At 47.8% G+C, this 23,676-nt stretch overlaps 5 protein-coding genes across 8 annotated transcripts; 3 read left to right on the top strand and 2 right to left on the bottom strand.

Moving 5' to 3' along the window:
• Positions 1-4: 4 nt before the first annotated feature.
• Positions 5-5,473, top strand: armc5 (armadillo repeat containing 5). Its single transcript, XM_049745824.2, has 7 exons — positions 5-873; positions 1,064-1,094; positions 1,207-1,317; positions 1,467-2,343; positions 2,471-3,150; positions 3,334-3,466; positions 3,642-5,473. Exons 1-7 carry the CDS (start codon positions 514-516, stop codon positions 4,900-4,902), a joined length of 3,453 nt encoding a protein of 1,150 aa, XP_049601781.1. The 5' UTR covers positions 5-513; the 3' UTR covers positions 4,903-5,473.
• Positions 5,474-6,830: 1,357 nt separating this feature from the next.
• cox6a2 (cytochrome c oxidase subunit 6A2) lies at positions 6,831-8,069 on the bottom strand. 2 transcript variants are annotated; one of them, XM_049745848.2, is made up of 4 exons: positions 7,913-8,069; positions 7,649-7,712; positions 7,090-7,232; positions 6,831-6,980 (listed from the first exon to the last, which is right to left on the bottom strand). In XM_049745848.2, exons 2-4 carry the CDS (start codon positions 7,710-7,712, stop codon positions 6,891-6,893), a joined length of 297 nt encoding a protein of 98 aa, XP_049601805.1. In that variant the 5' UTR covers positions 7,913-8,069; the 3' UTR covers positions 6,831-6,890. The 2 variants fall into 2 exon arrangements, with proteins under 2 accessions (XP_049601805.1, XP_049601804.1); XM_049745847.1 differs by having other exon boundaries at positions 7,857-8,022.
• Positions 7,405-19,989, top strand: LOC125984040 (spidroin-2). 3 transcript variants are annotated; one of them, XR_011088390.1, is made up of 25 exons: positions 7,405-7,741; positions 9,288-9,506; positions 10,040-10,087; positions 10,350-10,373; positions 10,447-10,506; positions 10,622-10,657; positions 10,837-10,908; positions 10,973-11,050; positions 11,155-11,178; positions 11,257-11,301; positions 11,523-12,254; positions 12,817-12,879; positions 12,964-13,002; positions 13,073-13,129; positions 13,214-13,267; positions 13,338-13,373; positions 13,437-13,481; positions 13,561-13,602; positions 13,681-13,752; positions 13,827-13,901; positions 13,975-14,001; positions 14,128-14,169; positions 14,463-14,519; positions 14,992-16,888; positions 18,268-19,989. XR_011088390.1 is itself a non-coding variant. In XM_049745832.1 (23 exons), the coding sequence occupies exons 1-23, from the start codon at positions 9,440-9,442 to the stop codon at positions 14,739-14,741; spliced, it is 1,800 nt and encodes a 599-aa protein (XP_049601789.1). In that variant the 5' UTR covers positions 8,131-9,439; the 3' UTR covers positions 14,742-14,920. The 3 variants fall into 3 exon arrangements, 1 of the variants encoding a protein (XP_049601789.1); XR_011088391.1 differs by lacking the exons at positions 7,405-7,741; positions 11,523-12,254 and having other exon boundaries at positions 8,131-9,506; XM_049745832.1 differs by lacking the exons at positions 7,405-7,741; positions 14,992-16,888; positions 18,268-19,989 and adding an exon at positions 14,737-14,920 and having other exon boundaries at positions 8,131-9,506.
• Positions 15,084-18,286, bottom strand: LOC125984041 (perforin-1-like). Its single transcript, XM_049745834.2, has 4 exons — positions 17,145-18,286; positions 16,935-17,073; positions 16,659-16,870; positions 15,084-16,379 (listed from the first exon to the last, which is right to left on the bottom strand). Exons 1-4 carry the CDS (start codon positions 17,669-17,671, stop codon positions 15,485-15,487), a joined length of 1,773 nt encoding a protein of 590 aa, XP_049601791.1. The 5' UTR covers positions 17,672-18,286; the 3' UTR covers positions 15,084-15,484.
• A 144-nt stretch (positions 19,990-20,133) lies between the features above and the next one.
• On the top strand, positions 20,134-23,504 carry paqr4a (progestin and adipoQ receptor family member IVa). Its single transcript, XM_049745836.2, has 3 exons — positions 20,134-20,653; positions 20,980-21,198; positions 21,321-23,504. The coding sequence occupies exons 1-3, from the start codon at positions 20,380-20,382 to the stop codon at positions 21,752-21,754; spliced, it is 927 nt and encodes a 308-aa protein (XP_049601793.1). The 5' UTR covers positions 20,134-20,379; the 3' UTR covers positions 21,755-23,504.
• The last annotated feature ends 172 nt before the right edge of the window (positions 23,505-23,676 follow it).

The following is a 23,676-nucleotide window of genomic DNA, read 5'->3' as shown; positions in this document are numbered from 1 at the left end:
CCCTGTTTTCTTGTTTGGCTAAAGATGGCGTTAGCGGCTAACACAGGCGATTGCATTTTGTGTCACACAAACTATTTGGACAGTTGCGGCACAGCAGCTAGTAATCATAGCTTTGCCTCGTCACTCGGTGTGTGAAAATATGTTACATTGGACAGACACGCGTCAGGGTGCCTGGAAAACGATTGGCTGGCCTTCGACACGACATAGGCCTGTTTTGCGGGGAGCGGAGGGGAAGCGATCGGAACTCTATTTCCCATCAGCAACCGCGGCATCAGGTGGTACAAGTTTTTTTTCCTCTACAGCAATATGTAGTTTTCCAGGCATGTGAGCGTCTTTTATTTTGTTTTTTGTTTTTTAAAATAATCTATGACCTCAGTCGAAGCATCAATGGACCTAAAAATGTAATGAAATGCTCTTAAAAGCCTCCAAACGGTGGTATGTGTCGTATAAATGAAATCTTAAACAAAAGTGACGCACAAAATTAAGCCGAGAGGCTACCTGGTAAAAAGAACCATGACTGCTTTACCTATGCAATGTGGCCGTAAGGCTTCTCGAGCACCTTCCAGCAGGGAAGGTTCTCTGTCAGCGCCAGAGTCCTCCTTGACCTGGTGCTTGACCCACCTGAGCAAGCCCCCACCTGACTTTCAAAGTGAACTGGAAAAAAGGTTCAGATTCTCCCAGTGGCGAGCTTTGGTGGCCATCCGAACACAGCACATAAAGGGGGACAAGGCCGGCATCACCCGCTTTCGGACTCAGGGGGGACTGCGGCCCTTGCTGGACCTACTCGGCCACCCGGGGTGCTCCAGGAAGACTTTGGACCTGACCCTCAGCATCCTGGCCAACTGCTGCACTGAGCTGGAAACACGCATTGAGGTGAGAGAAAGGAACCACTCACACTGCAATTATTTGTACAGTTGCAAGAAAATGTTTTTGAACCCTCTGGTGTCACAGAGGAAGATGCTAATTTGTGCAGGAATTCAAGTCATCCCAAAGGGTTCCCATACATTTTCTTTTAACTGTATCTTTCTTTCAAACAATGAATCTTTATGAATTTCCAATGTAGGTTCGCAAGCTTGACGGAATAAATATTATTGGTGAGTTTCCTTTTTAGATATTTTAATGAAATGTTTTTGTGGCGTAAATCAGCACCTGTGCGTGTACTGTACACACTTCACGGCATCTTGACAAATGTCCTTGTTGCCTCAGTGGACGTGATGAAGAAGAACGTGGCCCAGGAGACCATCCAGAACCGAGCCGCACGGGCTTTGGGGAACCTGGCCATGGATTCTGAGAGTTCGGCGCTCATTCACTCAGCCAGTGAGTCCCCGAGTCTGCACGTTAGATATTGATGTCACATTAAGATGAAATCAGACATGTCAGGTATTGCGATGCAATTGCCACATTGATGCTAGTGTCAGTAGCCTGTCTATGGCGTTTTACATAATGTTGTCCTTTTTGGCGCTCAGGTGGCGTTCCTCTCCTCCTCATGTGCTTGTCTCTGTCATCCGCCCCATCGTCGCCCACCGCTGCGCCGCCCAAAGAGGCCTGCCCCAAACTGGAGTGCGCCCAGTCGGCCTCGCGGGCGCTCCTCTACCTCTCGGACACGCCCGCCAACCGCCTGTCTCTGCTCACTCAGGGCGCCCTCTCGGCCCTTGCCCCTCTCATCGCTCCGGAGTACCCTCAAAACCTGCGCCGAGCAGCCCTCAGGACCCTCCACGAGCTCACCCGAGGCTGCGGCCCCGAATGCGCCAGGGAGGTGTCCCGCTCGGGAGTCTTGGCGCAGCTGGGCGTCATTGTGTCCGGAGAAGCCGGGAAGCCCTTGGAGGAGCTGGCTCTGAAGACTTTGGCCAACTTGTGCTCCCAAGGATGCCTTCGTCCCTTGGTGGGCTCCCTGGGGGTAATCCCCAAGTTCACGGCGGAGGCGAAGAAGGACCCCCTCAAGTCGGGAGTCTTCCTCAAGGCGCTGTGCCTCTGCTGCAAGGAGGCGGTCAATCGCGTCAAGGTGAAAGAGAGTGGCGGGCTGGAAGCGCTGGTGGGCTTTCTGGCGGCACACCCGGGTCACCCCCTAGCCCGGCTCGCCATTCTGGCCTGTGTGGACTTTGTCTTCGACGAGTCGGCCGTGGAACAGCTGCAGGAGTTGGGGCTGGTCCCCCTGCTGGTGGCCCGGCTGGAGGAGCTCAACACGGGTGAGGAGACGGACTCAGCCGGCGCCTCGTCGTGTTCGTCTCATGGCGAGCTCCTGTCGTCATCGTGTTTGGACTCATTCGACTTTGCGCCTTTCGAGGACTGCAAGAAGGAGGAGGTCAACAGGGAACAAGGCTCCTCAAGCTTTTTGAGTCTCAGGTGCGACACATCCCAGCACAGCATGTTTTTACACCAACACGGGTCCTCTAACATTTTTTTTTTACATTCATTACGCAATTTACACAAATTGGTCCATACTTTTTTTACACATTGTTTTTGCATCCAGGTCGTGGCTGCTATCCGAGGGTATGATCTCCTCCGAAGAAGACTTGCTGGATTCTTCGAGCAGCGCAGATGGCGACTGGGCGGCATCGCCCCCCCAAAGCTCACCAAACCCCGAGAGCCCCGCCCCGCTTAAAACCTGCTCCTCTTTCAACGCCGCTACCTCAAAGAACGATGCTCCTAACTCCTCGTCGTCGCCGATGAAAGCCAGTGATCCGCCCCCCCGGACCCCCCCTGTCGTCTCGCCCTCCTCAAAAGCCGCCCACCCAGCCTCCCCTCCCAAGTTCTCTTCACCCCACAGAAGGCGGCAGCGGGCGTGCTTGACACTTTCCCCCACGGCGAAGCTCGCCATCGACACGCCGCCATCGGTGCCTCGGCGCTTCGCTTACCAGCACCCGTACCACCCTGAACCCTGGACACCCGAGTCGCCCGTGCTTCTGCTGCTGTCGCGTTTCTCCCATGGCGCCGACCCCAGCCCCGCCCTGGTCACCTCTGGCGCCGTGCGGGGCCTGCTGCGATACCTCGGTCAGCACCGGGACCGCAGCAGCCGCTGCTTCCGCCTACTGTGTCGCCTCACCTGCAACCCCAGCTGCCTCCAGGCGCTCCTCCGCACCGGAGCGGTGGCGCTCATCCACCACCACCTCTGCCAGAGGGACAGCGTGAAAGCCAAGGTTAAACAGCTCGGTAAGATATAGGTTGTGGAGCCAGCCATGTTGGATGTTATGTCAAACTTTGTGGGCACGGTCCATACAACGTTGGGTAGTCCCCTGGAACACAACATTACTGGCTGACCCTATGCCAATCTTGTCGGGAACACCGGGTTTGGTTGAACACAAGCAGTTTGCAACGTTGTGCTCTTTTGCGCAGGCGGGACTCTCCTCAACAATCTGCACATCCAATGCGAGTCGGCGTTTGGCGCAGGGGTTCTCGCACACGTCATGCTATCGGGCTCCGAGTCAGACCGAGTCAACTGCGCGCTGTCTCTGCCTTTAATTAGCAGGTGAGTCGGTCCTCTTTGAACTGCCAAAATGGCCGCTCCCAGGTTTGGCTTTCAGACATAAAATTTCAAAATTAAATCAGTCAATTATTCGGTTAGCATGACTTTTTATTTTTTACGTTCGGCCTTGGAATAAATTAAGACCCCCACAGTAATGGTAATTTCCTTTTTCTGTTAGCAACAAGCCCCTGTTGCGGAAACTCCTCCTGGACTCCGGCAGCCTTCTCTTGGCCCTGCAGCCTCTCAGTTGCTGCGACGATACGGACACCCACACCGCCGATTGTAGACGTCTGCTTTCCACCTGGCCGGACGCCTCGCTCCACTCGCTCTACTCCTCCCTCCTGATTGGCTGCCTGTCTTCCCTGGTGTCCAGCGTCCAACTGCTCCCTGATGCCGGACGCTTGATGAAACTCCGTCAAAGTGAATCAGCGGCACCCCCTCCCTCTAAGAAGCGCCGTCACGTTCGCGTCTGCCCGTACATCACTTCCGACTTTGACCTCCTGCTGATTCTGGATGACGGGGCCGAGGTCCCGGCCAACAGGGAGGCTGTGGCCGGGTCTGGCTCTGAGTACTTCAGGGCTCTGCTGAAAGGCGGTTTCGGCGAAGCCAATTCCAGACAAGCCATCCGCATTAAAGACGTGACCGAAGGCATGCTGGTACCGGTGCTGCACCACCTGCATGGGTGCCGGACGGCGGCATCGAGCCAGGCGGAGGAGTGCCAGTTTTTGGACTCGTTGATACTCGAGGGGCTGGCTCGCTGCCAGTCGGAGGATTTGTCCTTCCAGAAATCTCCATTAGGTGAGACCTTGATGGGAGCGTGTCGATTCATGGCCACGGAGCTTCAAAGAGAAATGGAGGAGCTCTGTGTGGTTTGTCTTCTGTTGACCATGGTCGAGGATCATGCGGCAGGAGGAGAACAGGACAGCACTGAGGAGCACCTAGCCACCAGGACGTCGGAGTTGGACCTGACTTGCGTTCAACTGCAAATCGAGACTCTTTTAGAAAAGAACATGAAGACAACGACTTTCTTGAACAAAAAAGAGAGCAAAAACATCCCAGCAAGGAAAGTTGAGGCTATTTGTCAAATTCAAAGTTTGAAAACCTGCTCAGAAAAAGAGAAGTCAGAGTTGGAAAGCTCAGCTCGGAAAGCAGAACTTACGGACTCCCTTCAACCGACGGAGAAAGAACCAGAAAGGGGTACGCGAGGGGTCCCGTCTGCACTTTTGCCGCAGGTGTACTGCTTGGCGCAGCGCTACAATTACCCGACGCTGCGTCGAGCCTGCCTGGCGTTGCTGCTGGGCTGTCGGGACGTGGGTCGGCAACCACACTTCTCAGCAGACGAGGCTGCCGACTGCCTGCGAGAGACCGCCAGGCAGGCCGACTGCGTTGACACGCTCAAGCAGGATCTTCGCGGTCTGGCCGCAGATGCGCTAAGCTGAGAACCCAAGAAAGATTGTATGCGTGTTTTTGTTTTCTTTTGGAGGGGACTGCATTCTTTTTTTTCTTCCACTTTCTTCTGCCACCTCATCAAGGGTCACTGAAGATTCTTTGGGATATTGTGTGAAGTTTGGAAATCTGTAAGGATTTTAATGCTACCTCTTCACTCAATTCTTGGACATAATTTTGTGAGACATTAATAATTTCATACGTCATACTTCAGGACAGATTTTCTTTCATCAAAGGATAATTGTGTATTTATATTATTTAGGATTAGTTATACCTTAAAATACGAGTAATGGGCAGTTAAAATTGTAAGTAAATTTTATGGGGACACCTTGATGAATTGGCGATGACATACAGTACTTCCGTTAGTTTTGGGATTTTCTTTTAATGAGGTAAAGGTCTGTCTATGTTGCTTTTGTTTCAACTTGTTTTGCTGGAAGTACGAGGACAATCAACCTCATGTCTTCTTTATTTTGTACATAGTGATCAAACGGAGATGGAGGTGCAGATTTCACCTGCACGATATCAACTCCGTGCCACTGAAATATAAAGATTTACGACACTTGCTATGCTGTGTTCTGTGTTTTATTTACTAAATATAACCTTTTGTTGTTTGTCTTTCTTATCGATAAAACTGATAATACTTAAATTATTTTTTTTTAAATCCTGTTTTGAGGAAGCAATTTTAACACGTCAATGTAAATCAGAACATTTGCGCTCGATTTGTTTGACTTGATCAGGTTGATCTCATCTCTGCACCACCTACAGTAGCTCAGTAACAAAATGAATGCCACTCTATATTATCAACAAGACGAACTAATTGGCATTTTAAGAGTGTGTGGCGTATGTTTATGATTTAAGAATCCGTAGGCAATGTTCTGAAATAAGGTAATTTCATAAGCGGGCAACACGGCGGCATCTTGGTAGAGGAATTCAACGTCATCTTCGGCGCCATCCTCCTCACCTGTCTGAATGGGAAGGCGTTCGTTCTTAAAAAGCTCATTAATAAAAAAATATAAAATAAAAAAAGCTTATTATTCGTCCCGTTAGCTCAGTGTCAGTAATTTGAGTAGTTCCAAACTTTTGACAACGTTCAATGACGTGTCGTCGGGACGACCGAGGCAACTTTCAGGCCTGTAGCTAACCAGCTTTAGCCGAGTTGATAATGTTAGCATAATGTTGTGAACATGACCCCAATATTATTTTTTAAACCTTAATCCTGCTTTAAAAAAGCTGATTTACATATCGTTTTTATTTCTTGAAGTCACAATATAGTTGGTAACTTGGTAGGATAAGTAATTATGCTGAGCAGCAGGTTACTTGGTGTACAACACAAGTGTCAAACTCAAGGCCCGGGGGCCAGATACGGCCCGCCACATCATTTTATGTGGCCCGTGAAGACAAATTGTGCATCAAATTCGTGTGTCATTACTAGAATTTCAAATTGTGTTCACTTTTAATCATATCTGTTTTTTTAAATATTTGACAAGTTTTTACTCGCCTGATATGAAAACGAGTTGTCAGTTTGTTTTGTAGCTTTTACTGTATATAATATGAGCTGCTCATACATTTATTTGGGTTGACAGTCATAATGGCCCTCCGAAAGAAGCTATGACTACAATGCAGCCTGTGAAAAAAATGAGTTTGACACCCCTGGTGTACAATGTTCAAGGAGTGTGTGCAGTGTTTAAAACAAATCATTTCCTCAAGAAAAATCTGAGAAATTTGAAATTAAACACATTTAAGCTGTGTTGTATGTTTATTTTTGCACCAGCATGGTAATTTTTAGTAAGTCTCAAAAATGTTTGATATGATTGCCTAAGATAGTGTTAAAAATACACCAACTATAGGTGTTTTTTTTCAGTCTTTGTTAGAGTGCTCTATCTTGGTACTGCTGCCATGAAGAAATGATCTGACGCTTGAATTGGTGCATAAGATGATGTTTATTTCAGAGCAAGACATCACTGCATGGCTGGAAGGCCCCTCAGTGATGGGAGCTCTCATAACCGTCGGGCAGAGGGTTGGCATGAGAATTGTGAAACAGCGAGTGGTTGCCATCGCCCCATGGGAATTTCTGTCGGGAGACAACGGTGAGTGATGTCTGAGTATTGCCATAAATCTCGACCCGGGCGCACAGCGATGCAATACAAATAATGCCGAGGGAGTGTCAAGGGGCCACTCACCTTGGTGCGGATGCGGAGGTGTTGGTAGGGCACAAATTCTGGCTGCTCGTGCGAGTGGGCCTGCATCTTCATGTAGGCGTTGGCCATGCACACGGCCACGCCGGGCAAGGCCAGCACGAAGGTCAGGATCTTCCAGGTCCTCGCTGTGGAAAGGTCGGCAGCATGAATGAAATCTTTTTACAGTGGTCCATGATGAATTCCATTTGAATGCCTGCCAGGGAGCAAGGACGTGTGTGCTGGCTGCCAGCTTTAAAGTTCCTTATTAGCTACAAGCTGCATTTCAGCATGAATGTGACTGTAAGTGGGGCTATCTATTGCTAGCGGCAGGTGAGTCACAATTCAAATGTGCCACAGATATTTTTTAACATTCTTTGACAGCAAGTGTCAACGTGCATAAATACTGAACTTCCTGTATTTATGCTTCCCATTGTTGAAGGTGCGTCGGATATTGGGAAAAAAAACAAAGCCAAGGAACCCGCTGAGGCTTTGGTGAGGACATGGTTGTGTTCAAATTCTGATTTGGCGGCCTTTGTTTTTGTGAGTGTAAAGACGTTCTGACCTCCTCCCTCATGACTCGAATGCGACGCGGCGGCAAGCACCCGCCGAGCAGCCGACAACGACATCTGTGGACAGACAGACCGCAGTTTGCAGGGTAGGACATGACAACAGCTTTGTTTACTTCTGGGTCATGCAGACTCAGGAACAACAATATTGTTCTCATTTCAAATATGCAGATGAGTAAGAGTTTTTTTTTTTGCTAAACTTACTGCTGATGTGTCAATAGTCTTTATTTGCCTCACAGCGCGCCTGTTGCTGGCTTTACCTTTCGTCTCCTTCCTGCTTGTTTCGTCCTTCAGTCTGTCCTGAGCTGAACTCACTGCGGCAGGCTCCTCCCTACTCTCACTCTGTCGCCGTGCCAGGGAACTTTGAGTTTATATTAAACCCAGTGCAGCGGGCCCACCGCTCCAGTATGTGCCCGAGAAGCAATGCAGGAGGCGTGTCTCTGCCTCAGGCCGCTTCATAAAAAGATCCACACGGGTTTTTTAAATCTCACATGACTGCAAATCCTCGGCGAGATGCAAAGTCAGGCGTGTAGGTGAGAAAGTAAGTTTGTGGAAAAACGTTTAGTTACACTTGTGACACCTTCACTAGAATTTCATCACCTGGCCAAGTGCCCAATTGTCATTGCCAATCCAAGAAAAAGAAAATCAGCAGCATACAAGTCCACAGATCCAAGTTGAAACTGCTTCATGTGTGACATGTGCCCGTTCGCTTGAGGACAGTATAAAGACAGATGGCAGGAGTTTCCTGTCTGCATTTCAGTGTTGACGCTTTGCTTTTGTTGCCTGCACCTGGTCGCTTGCAAGAGCGCCTGATGTCATGCAAACAGTCAGTCCGCGGTGTTATTGTGGGAAGCAACGTAGCGGCCATCTCGGCACAGGCCCACCTTTCCGTGCGCTCCGACCGAAGGCAGCCGGCCTTTTATTGCCAAGCAAAGGTGGACAGACAGACAAATGTTTAGAGTGGAACCGGCGGACGGTGAGTCAGACGGGGGTGATGTTTGGATCTCGTGTTCGCTACCTCCAAGGAAGACGATGCGGTGGTCCAAAGTCAGCTGGCCCCAAAAAAAAACTAGGGTGCGCTCTTTTTTTGGCAGAACCGGCCTATACGATGTAAATGCTAGATAAAGAATGAAATAAATGCCATCACGGGCCTATGCTTCGTGTTCCTAGTCTCAACACTTGATCGCCACAACCTCCTGTTGCTATGGAAACTCTTACTATATGCTTTTTGGATAGATTTTCTTGGCATGGTCCTGCTCCCATCTTGTACACTGATGTGAGCCCACTGCCAAAACTTTTGCAACTCACTTTTCATGCACTTCTGTGGAAGCAGGTTGAAGGTCGGGTTCGTTTTGGGGCTATCTTTTGTCGCCGTTTACTACCTCGCGTATGAATCGAGCCAGATGTACAACTTCAGAAAGTCAGCTGTCTTAATGCTAACACACGACGCAAAAGCTAACAAAGCCAGCATCGATGGTTTAGCCCTTTACTGTCCATGTAGTGGTATGGCCTTTATCCTCAGCGTGTAGATGACAACCGGTGGACAGTGACGGTCAACCCATACGCAACATATCCAACCTGCAGTACCTTTGTTGTGAAATATAAAGCCAAAGACTCAATGTATTTCAATGTAAGCGTTGCCATGGAGACGGTGCTCGCCCAGCCAGGATGTGGCCTGACCGTGCCAGCGCCGAGGGCGGGTAGCACTCGGAGGGAGGAGAAGGAGCGCAAATATAAAAGACGGCAGGAGATGCTCCATCCAGTCATCGATTCAACCCTCCTCCGTCATGTGGTGGCCGACTCTTCTTCACGCTTCGCTGCTCGCCTGCCTCGCCAGGCAAACTCTGCAAAGGGGTAAGCAAAAACTCATGAAATCTCACTGAAACTTTTGCAAAAATATTCATACGTCTATATTTGATATTTTTTCATGGCCCTTGATATGGCTCCTCTTGATATTGTTAATAGATTTTTTTTTTTTTATCTCACTGGGTCTTTTTCCTAGATGAATAAAGCTTAACAATATTTAAAAAAAAAATACTAAGATTCAACTGCACTTAACAATTCTCTATTACCCAAGTAAATAGTGGGATGATTTAGCTTCCAAAGCTGCCATGAATCGGCGCCTTCAGTGGCTGCTTCTCACCCACCTGTTAAAAGTCGCTCCACCCTACTGCACTTTGAATCATTTAATATTGCTGCGATCAAAGCGTTGAGGAATAAAATTTGACGGCCGCATGTGAGAAGGGGCTGCGGGCGCACACAGTCGCCTCTTGTAGTATTTTTTTTTTTTTAATAGTGATCGTCAATGAAGGCATCTTTGGTTGTGATGATTCAGTATTTAAGGTTGAGTGTAAAGTGTTTGATGTGGTAATGTCTTCCCATTTCAGGGCTTAAAGCTCAGGGCATGTCTTGGAGGAGGATCATGCCAGCCAGAGGTGCGGGCAATCTTTAATTCTGTCTTTCTGTGTCTGTTTACTCAGAAAGAAGAAGAAGGGAGCAGTGTTTTTTTTTTATTTGAGACCTGACGCTTTATTTGGTGCTGCTCTTTTATTCGGAGCAGAGTTCAGCAATTGTTTATCAAGCGGGATAAATAGTTAGGCATCTACCTCTGTTTAATGGATGAAGCAACATCTGGGGACTAAATACAAAAATCTTGTTTAAATGGCACTGTGTTAAACACTCGCATCTGCTCTTCAGGTGTTGGCATCGGAACCAAAGGCGGTGAGTGCTTTCTTGTGAGCAAACAATCATCCGTACACAATACGAATTGTCATATTTTGATATTTTGTTGTAGTGAATGGGCCCCACGGAGCACTGGGGGGCAGATATGTCAACAAACCATTGAAAGCTGGAAGTAGGTCTTGTTGTCTTTGTGATTGAAGATGCTTTCTCCTTTAAGAATGTGCTTATCTGAGTGTTGGGCTTGCAAAAATGGTCAAACTCATGTTTGAATGCTCTTCTCTATTCAGTTGGGCATTATCCCGTTCACAGTTCACTGGGTGTTGGTAAGTTGTTGTTTTATGTTGAACTAAAGTTCAAATAGAATGTCAATATTTTTTTCTGTTTTCCAGGTTGAAGAATGACATTTAGTTGTAATGAAATTGTTTTGGGGAAAAATGGTTCACAATCCTTTGACACGTCATCATCTACCTTGTATGGCTCAAACAAGTTCTTCTTTTCTTAGGGGGCTACCAACCTCTTGGACGAGGGCTTGCACCTGGCCGAGTTCCTGCCTACGGAAACCACGGACTCTATGGTATGAAAGCAGATCATTAGCAGAGCTCCTCGCCTCTCCTGCTGACGGCAGATCTTTCTCGCAGGTGGCAATCATGGTGCGGGCTTGCCAATGGGGCTGGCACCCTCGAACGGCCTGGGCTTGGGTCACGGAGGCAAACACGGTAAGACGAGCCTTGGTGGAGGTCTCGCAGCGATCTCCCGAGCGTCATCTATGGGCAAATGATGCGAAATGTAAAACATAAACAATGTTTGTGTGTTTTTACAGCTTATGGTGTCGGTCCTGTTCCGGGTAAGCCGTTTTGATCACTTTTTTTTTTTCCTTTTTAAAATTCATGCCCAACTGTTAATATTTTAACATTATTTCCAGGATTTGCTCCTTACGCCGGTATGGGCTACCCCGCCGTCCGACCAGGTACTAGAACCTCTTTGTTCAAACTCTGCTATGTTTTGTAAGATTTCTTGAGGTTTGGTGCAGAGTGATGGTTTAACATAGCAACATGGAACATAAACATAGTTTCTCCAAAAGCTCTTTGGCAACGTGGATGCCGGCGGCTGCAAGGTGCATGTGATGCCCGGTGTTGTTTTGACGCCGTGGGATGAACACGTGTTGCATGATGGTATGTCCCCTGTCAGGTGTTTCTGCGCCACAATTGGGAGGGTTGGAGGAGGCCACCCATGGCCGAGCCGCCCAGGATCACAAGAGAGCAAAAACTGGAGAACTTGCCGTCTTGTTTGGAGGACCGGAAGAAGCTGCCAGGGCTAACATGGGGACTGGAAGTGCCAAGAGTTTTGGACCTGAAGTGGTTTCAACTGGAAGTGGAGTCCAAATCCTAGACCCCAATACAAAGGTGTCGAACCTCGGACCCACCACAAGGGATTTTAGTCAGGCCGCCGGAGGCGCTCTTGATCCTCCGGTCCTCAATCACGGAGCCAGCCACCCACAGGCTGTTGGTAAAGACAAACTCCAAAAAGCAGCTTCTGCGGCTTCTCCGGCACAGAACGCCAGAGGCCACGGTTCTTCTCGTCCACAACGTCGGAAAAACAAAAACTGTGGCTCCCCATTTTTACCAAGCAATCACCGTGAGCCATCCGGTTCTGGCATGACGCAGAGATTAGCGCCTAATCTTGCTCCTCAAGTTCCAAGACCCGATCAGTATCAGCTTCTATCGTCCCGAGACGGTCGCTTGCAAGCTCCCACATCCAGACTTGTTGTAACTCCCCAACAGAAGAGTCCAGATGGGGCAAATGGACAAATCAATGGCACTTTGGGCCAGCCAGTGTCAAATCCTCAAGCACAGGAAGTGCAGACAAATATACCTTTGTCTCCAGAGACACGTTTAAGTCTTGCCCGGCCAGAGGAAGAAGGTAAAAAAAAAAACTTTCCATAATTCGGCGTGTCAGAAGGATTGATCTCCCCAGGCCCTCGACTTAATTGTCCTGCTTTCAAAGGTCTTCACAATTCTAGTCAGCAAGCAATATTAAAGTATATTTTCTTTTGGGAAACGTCTGAAGTATTTCAAAAGTATTACTGCCATGTTACTTCAAATTTAGTGTTTCAGGCACCACATGAAGCTTGTCACCTCAATCCAGCACAGTCCCTGGGCAATGGGCTGCCACAAGGGGGCGCCAAAGTGACACTTGAGGGTGTGCTTATTGAATTTGTACTTGGTTGCTACAAGGGAGCGCCAAAGTGACACTTGCTGCTGTGCTTAAAGTTCATACAGTTTTTAATCCAATTCCAAATTAACTGACTTGACGTCCATGTGCAATATAAGGTTGAGATTGTGTCATCTACTTCTTTTGCTCTGATTTAGTTCATGGGAGGCCTTCATTTCTCTCAAAGTTGATGTGTTATTTCCACACATGCTTTGTCCATCTTTTGTGGTGTGCTCTTGTGTTCAGCTCGTTTTGTTCTATTCTTGCGCAGGTTATATTGGTGGTGCGGGCAACTATCATGGAGGAAACCTGGCCCCGGGGGCTTACGGACCCGGTAATGCTGACCTACTAACACGGACAGGAACGTTAATTCCTTCTAAAGCAGCGAGAAGTAAGTGATGTCATGTTTATGCTTTAGGACAGGGAGGATACGTGGGAGCAGCTGGGAAACTTGGAGGTAAACCCGTCATCCTAAACCTGATGAGCCGTCATCAAATAACCCCAAATTTGTCTTCCATTTGTGTCAGTTCCGGCTGCTCTTGGCCAGGGAGGATACACAAAAGGCCCTGCGGGTGTATCGACAGGTCAGGATTTGCTTTGTTGTGAATGTATTTTGTGATTTATTTCTCTCTGCATAGCAAATGTCGTGAGATTATGTTGAATCGCAGGTTATGCCAATGGTGCAGGAAGATACGCGGGTACTCCGGCCGGCAACGGCTTGGGTAAGAAACCAACAAATCATGGATGGACGTGCAAATGTGTGCTGCTATTATTTGCCACATCTTTTGACAGGTTATGGAAACGGTTACGCCAACCCGTATGGTGATGGTGAGTACAGAACAAGTTTTGGTCAGCTGATGGGGGGGAATTTCAATATGCTCAATGTTGCAGCTCTGGGCACTGGAAGCTATGCCGGCCAGCCGCAGGTACCGTATGGTAAGACATGAAGCGGTCTGTCCCGCTGTGCAAGTATGAAGGCATGGACAGTACGTTAAAACCTTCTGTGCGTTTCCAGGAGGACTAGACGCCGGACTGGACCCAGCTGCCGGCAAATATGGTGAGAGTACTCCACTTGTTACTGTCACTGCGCCTCGTAATGAAAATGCCAACGCAAGTTTTTTTTCTTGTCCTGCAGGGGGCGCACCACCGGCAGCAGCATCTCAGGGCGCTTACGGCGGTGCTCCGGTTTCCCCCAGCAGACATGAAGGTCTGTTCGTTTTACTTTTGAACTCTTTTGTTACTTTGACACAATTATTACCACGAACACGTCGACCCCTTTAGGAGATGGCGGCTACCCGTACGCCGCCCAGCCCATCGGCCTCAGCGGCGATGGCAGCAAAAGTGCCGGCAAACACGGTGAGAACGAGTGATGGTCTCCTGGTGTGAAAAAAGAAAATTTTGACCAGGGTGATGTTTTGTGCGCTTTCAGGTTCCGCATTTGGAGCTCCACAAGCAGGTGACTTTTCTCACTTTTCTCTCACCCCAGCACACCAGGCCACTTGTTCTACATCTTGAACGCTGTAGTTTATATCAACGATATCACCAAGTGCTCTTCTTTTTTTTTTTTTTTTTTTTTATCAAGGTTACCTCCCACAGCAGCTAGGCCCGAGTCAAGATGCGCTGGGTAAGTGAGACACCAGTCCGACTTCCTCCTTCACAAGGAACTTCCTGCTTTTCTTGCAAAATGCCACAAGGCGCTCCTCAATGCGCCGTTAGTGTTGAAACTTTGTGAAGAGTAACCGATACGAAATATCATTCAAATGTTGATGATTTATATGCTTTTTCTTTTTTAAACGCATCATTGTGGGCTTATTGAGTTGTTGTGAAGCGCCCCCAATACTTTTGTTTTTGTTTTATATTTTTAATTTTTTTTTTTTTTTTACCTTTTCCAAACAATGTAAATTGGCCTTTTCACAGGTGCAAAAGCAGCCAAGTACGGTGCAGGAACTGGACCACTTGGAGGTGGATACAAAGGTGAGAATGAAGGTCCTTTGAAAATAAGACTAAAACCTCAATACAGGCGGCAAAAGTAAAAAATTAAGGGGGCCCACAATTTTTCATTAGACCTACTGGGTGGCTACATAGAGCGCAAAATCTCAAAAGGATATTTAAAGAAGAAAGCCCCCCCCCCAAAAAAAAGTCAAAATCTGCTCTCATAGTATAATTAATTGTCCTATTTGTGTCTTTTTAGGTTAACTGATGAAATGACCTGATGGCTTTCAAGTTGATTGTTTCTCATTCACTGATTTGTATTTTTTTTTTTTTATGTTCCTTATATTTTTGTAATCTTTATATCTAACAGACCTTAAGGCTTGAAAGTGAAAACGCTGCAATGAGTGGGATGATGTATTTTAAAATAAATATGGAAAACAGAACACATTGACTTTGTATTGATTCCAGCCGAGAGTGAATAAGGTTTCACAGTACGCCGCTCATTTGTTCACAGGAAATATCACCACTTCCTCTCTCATGATGGAAGATGTTAGAGTTTCGCTCATTCCAACTTATTTTGCAAGAACCACACGGGAGACAAGTAAGTCCGTTTAGACAGCTGCAGGTGGAGAGTCCATTCATGTGTACAGCGATGATCGAATGGAGGTCTGACTTTCGCCTCCTGCAAGAGCATTTTTATTAAGAGAAACAGGGTGGGGGTAAGAGTGGACTGGATAGGGTTGAACCCCTTGACCTCTAGTCAAAGCATATCAGGGGGTGTTTTACGACGTTGTGTAGGATGGGACAAGCTAGATTATTTATTACAGGTTGCATTCCAACATAAGCATAAAACTAATCTAGCTAGGTTATTTATCACAGGTTGCATTCCAACATAATCATACGATAAAGATAATCTGGAAAACCCTGACAGAAGACATGAAGATGTCTTTTCCAAAGAACTCACTGCAGTCAATTAGCCAGTGACAAGTTGGGCAAATCGGTGAAACTCACTTTGACTTTCTTGGTTTCTCTAACTTGGTTGTAGGAAGCACATCAGCCTGACTCCGGTTTGTGGTTGGGCTCTGACTGTTCACGTAGACGCCCATCTTTTGCAGGATGGCTCGTGGAAGAGGGTGAGCGTGGCGGGATACATACGAGCTCATCAAACTTTGGCTTATGGGTGTGGCCTTGTAGTCGGTGCACCGGGTGCCACCCAGGCTGGGTGCACATTCCACTTCCCACTTGTAGAAAAAGCGTCCATGGTACATGGCGCACACGTCCGTCTTCAAGCCCGGCGTCAGTACTTGCTCACATTTTCCCAGAAGGTCGTCGTCCCAGCCGCTATCTTCATCCCAAACCTCAAATTGGACTTTTGGGGCCGCCGACAAGTCCTGAGTGCCCAGGTCCACGACGCTGTCCCAATGGGGGTTGTTGTTGTTGTAAATGACGCGCGAACGCTGCTCCTGCTTGTTGAAAATCACCTTGACGAAGCCGTCAGTGGCCGTGGTGTGATCGCCCCAAAGACCCTCGGCCCGTTGGACAGTGATGATGACCCGGGCCGTGCCCCTTTGGGTCGGGCAGCAGTCTGGGTTGACACCGCGTTCGTTATGGCACTGGCAGACGCAGGGGTCCTGCGAATTGCTTTTGACGCCGACCTGGCAGCTCCCGCTGCAGTTCCTCAGCAGAGCCCGCTCCAGGATGTAGTGGCTTATGGCCAAGCGCAGGTTCTTCCGAACGTCAGTGTTAGTCGGCAGCAGCTCGTGCAGAGACTCCAGCGAATACGATATAATGTCCGGATAGCGAGGCAGCGTCTCGAGCCATTGCTTGTAGGCGGATGGATCTTTGTCGGCAGAAAAGAGAAGGTCCATCTCCGTGGTGTGACCCCCCGTTATGTGTGTCATCCTGTCGGGAGAATCAATGTATCACATGAGCGGGGTCGGGCTTTTCTTAGGGCTGCATATACATGCAAAGTCGACGTCTGTTTAGGAAAATAAAGGTTACGTGACGAGACTTCATTGGGCAGCCAAGATCGCACCTGTCATTAGTTTTACTGTCTTTCCAGCACCCAAACGTGCTTTTCGTACAAATATTGATTTTACTCCTGCAGTCAGTAATCAGTTGTGATGCGTCAAGACTTGTGTAAGGAGCTACAGAATCTCTTTGTGGAGGAAAAACTCTGACCTGTCGTTAAAGAGGCTGGAGAAGGCTGCCTTGCTCTCCGTATTGCGCATGTCATTCTTGCAGTGTTTGTTTTGAGTGTTTAAGGTGGCTTTAACGGTGACCGAAGCTTCGGCCTCCAGGCACATGTTGACCTCGTCCACGTCGAGGCCCTGCAGGCTGGCCTGGCACTGCTTGATGCTGGTCACAGACTGGACCGAGCCTCCCAGTTTCACCTGGATTCAAAGAAAAAGGTTTGACTCTTCTGTTTTTAGCCATCACGTTCCACTGAGTTGCTACCTTTGTGATGTAATGGGTGCCAAATTTGTCGATCAGTCTGTAAAAACGTTGCTTGTATTGAGGGCTGAAGGTCTTTGGCAGTGCCTTCAACGCTTTTCGAAAGTCACTGTGCAGTCGAGGCTTACTGGACACCCGGTAGCTTTGAATGCAAAGAAAGAATCGTCTCAAAATATTGATTTAGGAAAACATCTGAACGAGTCTTGACTTTACCTGTAGTACTCGCAGGAGACTTGTTGGCTGGTGAAGCTGTACCTGTCACTCTTTGATTTCTCCATTGAATGCTTGGCCAGTTTGGACTCGGTGCCGGCCAGCATGAATTTTGCCCCGTGCTCCTTAACACTCAAGTCCAGACCGAACTGCCAGTTGTTTTCCACGAGAGAGCTGACGGAGTTGACGAGAGCCTCGCTGGAGCGGTAAACGGTGCTGGCCACCTTGATGTTGCAGGACTGCTTTGACCTCCAGTCCACCACAGACAGCGGAAGTTTCTGCTTTACCTTTTCCAAGAACAGGTTGCTACACAGGGTGCAGCTTTTGTCTTTGCGTTTCCACGAATTCATGTCCAGAACAAAGGCTCCCTTGCGCCTCAACTCGGTTATATCGAAGCCTTCCCCGGCCAGATTGGTACCTGGAGCCATGTCCGCCTGCAGACACTCCTTTGGGGAGCCCGCTGTGCAGAACTGGTGTGTGCGCTGAGGCAGGAACAGCGCGATGACAGTGCAAATATACAACAGAATCATGTTGAGCTTGCCTCACCTTTGTTGTTTTGTGCTGCTACAACTTCGAGCTGTATAGAAAATGAATGATGCATCAAACTGTGTAATAGCGGGGGGTGTGATAGTGGTCTAGAAACAGGTTTTTGGTTTGACACCTTTTGATGGTGTGCAGGGGGCTGGCGTTCCCGTCAACACAGTAAAAAAAAATGTTGATCATTGTTTTACAAAGTAAATGTCAATCTTGTCAAATGGATTTCTTTTAATGAAACAAATAAAATACAAATTACACAATATTTACTTTCAAAAGGATGAAATCAGTACTTGGACCATATCAAGTTAAACAACCCTAATCAATTAATTGATCATCAAAATAGTTGATTAATTTGTCAATGACTTTCGCTTTATGCTCGTCAAAGATATTCCCCAGGTTTCTGTCTTTAGTCCCCAGGTACTTCTGTCTTCATCATCTCGTCATGGTTTGAATAGATGCAAAATTCATTTTGATGTCTTTTTCAGACCATCAGCATTCCGCGGCACCCTTCTGTGGTCATGTGGTCTTGTTACTCAGAATGAGAATGTTCTTTTAATCTTGTTTCATTTTTATTTTTTTCCGACCGCAGCCTGTGGGTAACTCAGATGACACCCCTTCATTCTCACACAAGCAAACGTCCTTCATCCGGCTCAGGTCGGTTATGTGTGATGAGAAAACAGCAGAGTGGGGTGAGAGGTGGAGTGATACATCCGCAACCTCAGAGCTGCTCTACCATTAGAGGATTACACTGCGTCACCCGCCCGTGCTGCCTCAGAGGCCCTCTCACTTTGCAAGCATCAATATAAATCATGCAGTATTATATTTGGATAATAAATATAATGCAATCATTGGGAAAGTGGGTTTCCCTATTGGCTAATTACAGTGGTACCTCTACTTACGAACTAAATTGGATAGAAGCAAAGTTTTCCCTAGGAATCAGTGTAAGAGCAAATAATGTGTGCTGGACTATCCCAAAGGTCACACTTTTTCCCCCCTATTACTTTGTGTAAAACACACAGAAAACCAAAACAACAGTTTTATTTTTGCTTTTTCAAACCTTTATAACGAAAACTAAATGCCACTTTATTCTTGACCTCCTGACTTTGCTTAGGGAAGTTGAAATATGTTCTTATTTTCTACACTTGCTAAAATAATACCCCCGAGAAGACAGAAAAAGTCAGACTAATAAATTATTGTATGCTTCCACGCACTCCCTGCAATATGCACGCTCACGTACTCTACATTTTGGTGAAATTAGTGTTTTCCGACTGTGTGAGTGGTCATTGAACGCACCTCACGCAAAACGCAGGTGAAAACTTAAAAAAAAAGCAACCGAGCTTCTAAAGATGAAAATTGACAAATACAAAAGTGTATACTTAATGTTTTTTTTTTAATCAAAGACAAGCGAGTACAGTCTGCCGCACGGCAACAGTTTCCGCCTTTCACTGAGCGCGTGCCGCGCTCCTGCAGCAGGGGATACCAACTTTGGCACGAGACTGGCCATACTCGTCGTGAGCTCGACAATACACATGCGTTCGCCATGCTCCTTTATGATTTCGCGTTTCATATCAATCGTCTTAGGAGACATACTCAACTACACTTCCTGTTTTTACAGTACTGTACTGATTCCAATTAGTTTTTTTTTAAGTCGGAAGGTTACTTCAAGGCAGAGCTCATTTTCATCCTTGGAATGTCCTTTGTTGTGTTTGCGTGCATTTGTTGATGTTTTGTGTCATTCACAAGCGCCGCTGTTACAAAGGGGCAACAAGGACTCTTCAATAATGAGGTAATGTAGAGTAGGAGGCGAACGGAATTGTCAAGACGGTTGTATTAATCCACGATAGACCGGAATGTGTGAAACGCGGCCTCCAAAGTAAAGTTTATGTTATTGCTTTGCTTAACGTATCCTGGTCAGATTTATACGCAGTCGTTTTCGCAGATTATATGACATTCTATCGTAGAATTTCTGTGCGTTTTGAAGTGATTGATTCACGATTGTGTTGCCTTTACTTCAACGGGTATGTTTTTATTTTGGAATATAAGACACAAGTCGTTTGAGCTCGACGGCGTTTGACCTTTTATGCCGAAACGTTGCAGCGGATTCAAGGCCGCTTTGCGGGACACTCCACAGCCTCCCCATTCAAATAAAAAAAGAAAGAGAAGAAATAAAAAGGCAAGAAAAGCTTCTATCAACATGATGGATATCTTCCGAGTAGAGAACGGGAGATGCAGCGTCAGGACGGCGGCAGCCCGCCCGCCGGCATAGCCCGGCCGGCCGGCGTTGCTAGCTCTAATTTCAGCTACCAGATTCGCTCGTATTTCCCGGTCAGATTTTCGAGGCAGCACCGGGGCGGAGCAGCCAAGCGTCTCCATACAGTCGGCATGCTAACGCCGTGAGCGGGGCTGCGGATCGAGCCCAGACGGCATCACACCCCGGAGCCGCATGGACGTGCGCCCGCAGCATCTGTGCCCGTGACGCGGCCGGGATGCTAGCAACGAGGAAGTGTCTGTGACATGAAGGCTGTTGACTAATGTCATATGGGTGCGACGCTGACTTTGTCCCCATGACTGGCTGTGCGGCGCCCCAGTCCGGCGGATGACACTCAGCCAGGTAGCGGCGGGCCCGGCTCGGGGCTGCCTTCCCCGGCTGCGCGAGTAGACAGACTGAAAGTGGAGCAGAAGCCAGCGAGCACGTTTGGAAATGGTGTCCCACAAGGTTCTCGTGGCCGTCCTCTTGCTCAACGTCTACATCGGCGTGCAGTCCGTCCCGTGCTTGTTCGGTGGCGCGCTGCTGTTGGTGGTCTTCGCCTTGGCCTTCTTAAATGGACCGCGGCTGCTGGACTGGGCGAGCTCGCCCCCGCACCTGCAGTTCAACAAGTATGTTCTGACCGGGTACCGGCCCGTCTCCTCGGTGCAAGACTGCATCAGGAGTCTCTTCTACCTGCACAACGAGCTAGGAAACATCTACACTCATGGTGAGCGCACAAGCACACACGCACTCATTGACAGACTTTCGGTTTGCAAAGAGGTACAGTACTGTACAGTACTTTCCCGGTAAATTCCCATGGCAAGATAAGAGAAGTGGGGGTGGAAGTTTTCCAAATTAGAAACTTTAATTTTGGTAAAACTACAAACTATTTTTGCACAATTGTTGTATCTGATTTGCTGACTTCTGTTCGTGAACGCGTAAAAGACCGCAAGATGGTGCTGTTTGTAATACTCTTTACATTTGGGAACTTGAGCTGGTGGAAGGTTTCGCGCCTAACCGATTTGTTTGCATGTTCCTCCCCGGTGACTTCAGGCATTCCTCTGGTGTGCTTCCTGGTGCTGCTCCCACTCAACATCCCCTGGTCGCAGATCAGCGTGACGTGGCTGGGCGTGGTGCACTTCCTGGCCTGCCTGTCACCCCAACTGGGTTCGGTGCTCTACCACCTCTTTATGAACCACGAAGGCGGCGAGCCCGTCTACCACACTCTCCTCAAACTGGACGTGTGCGGCATTTGCATGATCAACACGCTGGGTAGGCAACGCTGCACACAAGCCAAACCGCACCCAAAACAAATCTTCAAATGGCAGCCCTGTCCTGGCAAGTTTAATCGATGCGTCAGCTCGAAATTTAACTGTGCGCGGTTGCCGTTTCAGGGGCGCTGCCGATCCTGTACAGCACCCTGCTGTGCTACCCGCTGATCCGCACGGCGGCGTTGTCTGTCTACATCTTGCTCTCCAGCTACAGCATCTACTGCGCGGTGACGGCGCGCAGCAGCGTGCGGCGCCTGCGCTCCTTCGCCTGGCAGGCACTCTTCCGCTTCTCCTTCTTCGTGCTTCGCTGGGCGGGCGTGGGTGGTGGCAGCCCTACCTCGCTGCGCCACTTCCTCACCATGGACGCACTGGCCGTGCTGGGCGGTGTCATCAACATTGCCCGCATCCCCGAGCGCTTCCGCCCGGGCCTCTTTGACTACTGGTGTAACAGCCACCAGATCATGCATGTGCTGGTGGTGGGCTCCATCCTCTACCTGCACTGGGGTGTCTTGGACGACCTGCTGTGGATCAACAGCTACAACTGTCCCTCTGACTGAGGCCAACGTCACAAATGTTGTCGCCCCTTTTACATAAGCGTGCATATCAGTGACATCACTGCACGCACTTTGATTTTAACGTTAGCGCGTTGAAAGAATACACACAGCACAGTGACGTCACATCGTTGCGTTTACAACGACTACAGTACTTGACGTCTCCAAATGGGACAAAATGCAACTTCCCATCTTCCCCACTAAGTGGCGCCACTACAGCGGCACTGGTGCAAAGTCCAGTTCGGGCGCTGCGTCTGACTTTCCTGAGTGGAGTTGAAGTTTACCACTGTTAAATAGTGACAAAAAAAAAAAAATAGTACCAATTTGCAAATGCGATTGGTGGCGTTGCTTAAAGCAGCAGATTAGGATTTTCATCCTTTTCTATATCTTTTTTTTTAACGTTCTTGACTGTCAAGTGTAAAAAAATTATTAAGTGTACCGCTGTTAAATAGTTCAAAAGAAGAAAACACTCCCAATTTGGAGGATTCCTGTCACCAATGCAATTGAAGCTGTTAAAAGTAACTTAGAAAAACGGCAAATAAGGGTTTTCATACTTTTCAGTATTTTAGCTTTTTTTTATTTAAACACTTTTGATTGTCAGATAAGTGTTAAAAATCAGCTCCAACTTGGGGAATATTTGGGAATATATGCCTGATTTTTAAAGTCACTTTTACAAGTTTAGAAATGCGTCAACTGGAGAAATTTGTCAAAATGCGGATCAGGTTGCTCCTTTAGGAATGATTGTGACCAAAATTAAAAGAAAAAGGCAAAATAAGTGTCTCAAATAAAACATTCCGCGCTTTAGTCCGGATAAAGATCCACAACCTCGCTGAAAAATGCAGCATAGAGCAGAATGTTTTTTTTTTTTTTGTACTGGTCTTGCTAGTGTTGCATGTTGTTTGGGTTGTAGTGACATCGGCAAAACCAGTACCAAAACACAACAAAACCTTGTTGCCCTGTGCTGTTTTATATAGGGATGGAAGATACAAAATGATTTTAATGTTGTTTGGTTTTAGTGCACTGTTTGTTACACTGGAGCCACTTCCCTGCACTTTTGTTTTGGGATGTACGTAGAGTACATACTCGCCAAAAAAAGCCACCTTTCGTTTTTGTATGACACGTCTCACTTTGCCAAATTAGCACGCAAACGTTAACGTTTGATTTGGCGCCACTGCATGAGAGTCGTAGCAAGTTAGCTAGCGGTTAGCCTCGACATTCATTTCTTTGCTCTCAAAGGGCTCAGAGTCCATAGACCTAAAGGAAGTATATCATGTATCTAGATTATGTATACATCTGAGCGAGCAGTCCCACTTTTAGAGAGAAAATGGACGCTTGTGCGAGTAAATCTATGCATAAGTCAATAACAGGGAACATGGACGCACGCTCTGTTCTGTCCCACCTCTCAGGGTGCCGTAACGGTAGCGGAAGGCCATGCCGAGGCATCTGTCTGGTGAAATCATTGACTCTTGTGCCATGTTGTTTGGCAAAGCGGAACCCGTCCACGAAATGCCCTTCGGACGGCACCGCGGCCCAACTGAGTTGTGCTTTTTAAAGATATAATCGGAATATATCACAGGTGTCGACTAGCCTGTTAGTTTCTCAAAGGAAATGCTCTGTAGTGATCCGAGTCTGGACATGATGGACTACAGAGGAGCTCAAGGTTGTGCCGTTTCGTGGTCTGAGGGGAGCGTCACACCTACAAACTGTCTCTGCTCCAGTCTCGATTGTGCAATAAACGGAAGTTTATATTTGTAAATATTTGCTGATGTCTTCTATTCAGAGACTCCTGTTTCTTTCATCAGTGTGAAATGTCCAGGTGGCAAGAAAACAAACCCCGCTCTAGCTTTTGAATCCAGGATGGCGGAGATAAAGCTCAGGTCCTGAAGGACCAGCATCCTGCATGTTTTAGATGTGTCCTTCCTCCAAAA

Source organism: Syngnathus scovelli, chromosome 16 (genome assembly GCF_024217435.2).
Source record: "Syngnathus scovelli strain Florida chromosome 16, RoL_Ssco_1.2, whole genome shotgun sequence".
NCBI classification, from domain to species: Eukaryota; Metazoa; Chordata; class Actinopteri; order Syngnathiformes; family Syngnathidae; genus Syngnathus; species Syngnathus scovelli.
The sequence above is the reverse complement of the archived record's forward strand: the minus strand, read 5'-3'. Positions and strand labels throughout refer to the sequence as shown.

Coding starts and splice junctions, on each gene's coding strand:
- armc5 (XM_049745824.2), top strand. CDS start 514: ATGACTGCTTTACCTATGCAATGTGGCCGTAAGGCTTCTCGAGCACCT. Junction 874..1,063: donor AGCTGGAAACACGCATTGAG/GTGAGAGAAAGG, acceptor TTTCCAATGTAG/GTTCGCAAGCTTGACGGAAT. Junction 3,467..3,641: donor TCTCTGCCTTTAATTAGCAG/GTGAGTCGGTCC, acceptor TTTTTCTGTTAG/CAACAAGCCCCTGTTGCGGA.
- cox6a2 (XM_049745848.2), bottom strand. CDS start 7,712: ATGTCGTTGTCGGCTGCTCGGCGGGTGCTTGCCGCCGCGTCGCATTCG. Junction 7,233..7,648: donor TTCGAGTCATGAGGGAGGAG/GTCAGAACGTCT, acceptor ACCTTTCCACAG/CGAGGACCTGGAAGATCCTG. Junction 6,981..7,089: donor ACCTCCGCATCCGCACCAAG/GTGAGTGGCCCC, acceptor GTCTCCCGACAG/AAATTCCCATGGGGCGATGG.
- LOC125984040 (XM_049745832.1), top strand. CDS start 9,440: ATGTGGTGGCCGACTCTTCTTCACGCTTCGCTGCTCGCCTGCCTCGCC. Junction 9,507..10,039: donor CAGGCAAACTCTGCAAAGGG/GTAAGCAAAAAC, acceptor TTCCCATTTCAG/GGCTTAAAGCTCAGGGCATG. Junction 11,179..11,256: donor TGGTGTCGGTCCTGTTCCGG/GTAAGCCGTTTT, acceptor CATTATTTCCAG/GATTTGCTCCTTACGCCGGT.
- LOC125984041 (XM_049745834.2), bottom strand. CDS start 17,671: ATGATTCTGTTGTATATTTGCACTGTCATCGCGCTGTTCCTGCCTCAG. Junction 17,074..17,144: donor GTCTCCTGCGAGTACTACAG/GTAAAGTCAAGA, acceptor TTGCATTCAAAG/CTACCGGGTGTCCAGTAAGC. Junction 16,871..16,934: donor GCACCCATTACATCACAAAG/GTAGCAACTCAG, acceptor CTTTGAATCCAG/GTGAAACTGGGAGGCTCGGT.
- paqr4a (XM_049745836.2), top strand. CDS start 20,380: ATGGTGTCCCACAAGGTTCTCGTGGCCGTCCTCTTGCTCAACGTCTAC. Junction 20,654..20,979: donor AGGAAACATCTACACTCATG/GTGAGCGCACAA, acceptor CGGTGACTTCAG/GCATTCCTCTGGTGTGCTTC. Junction 21,199..21,320: donor TTGCATGATCAACACGCTGG/GTAGGCAACGCT, acceptor TTGCCGTTTCAG/GGGCGCTGCCGATCCTGTAC.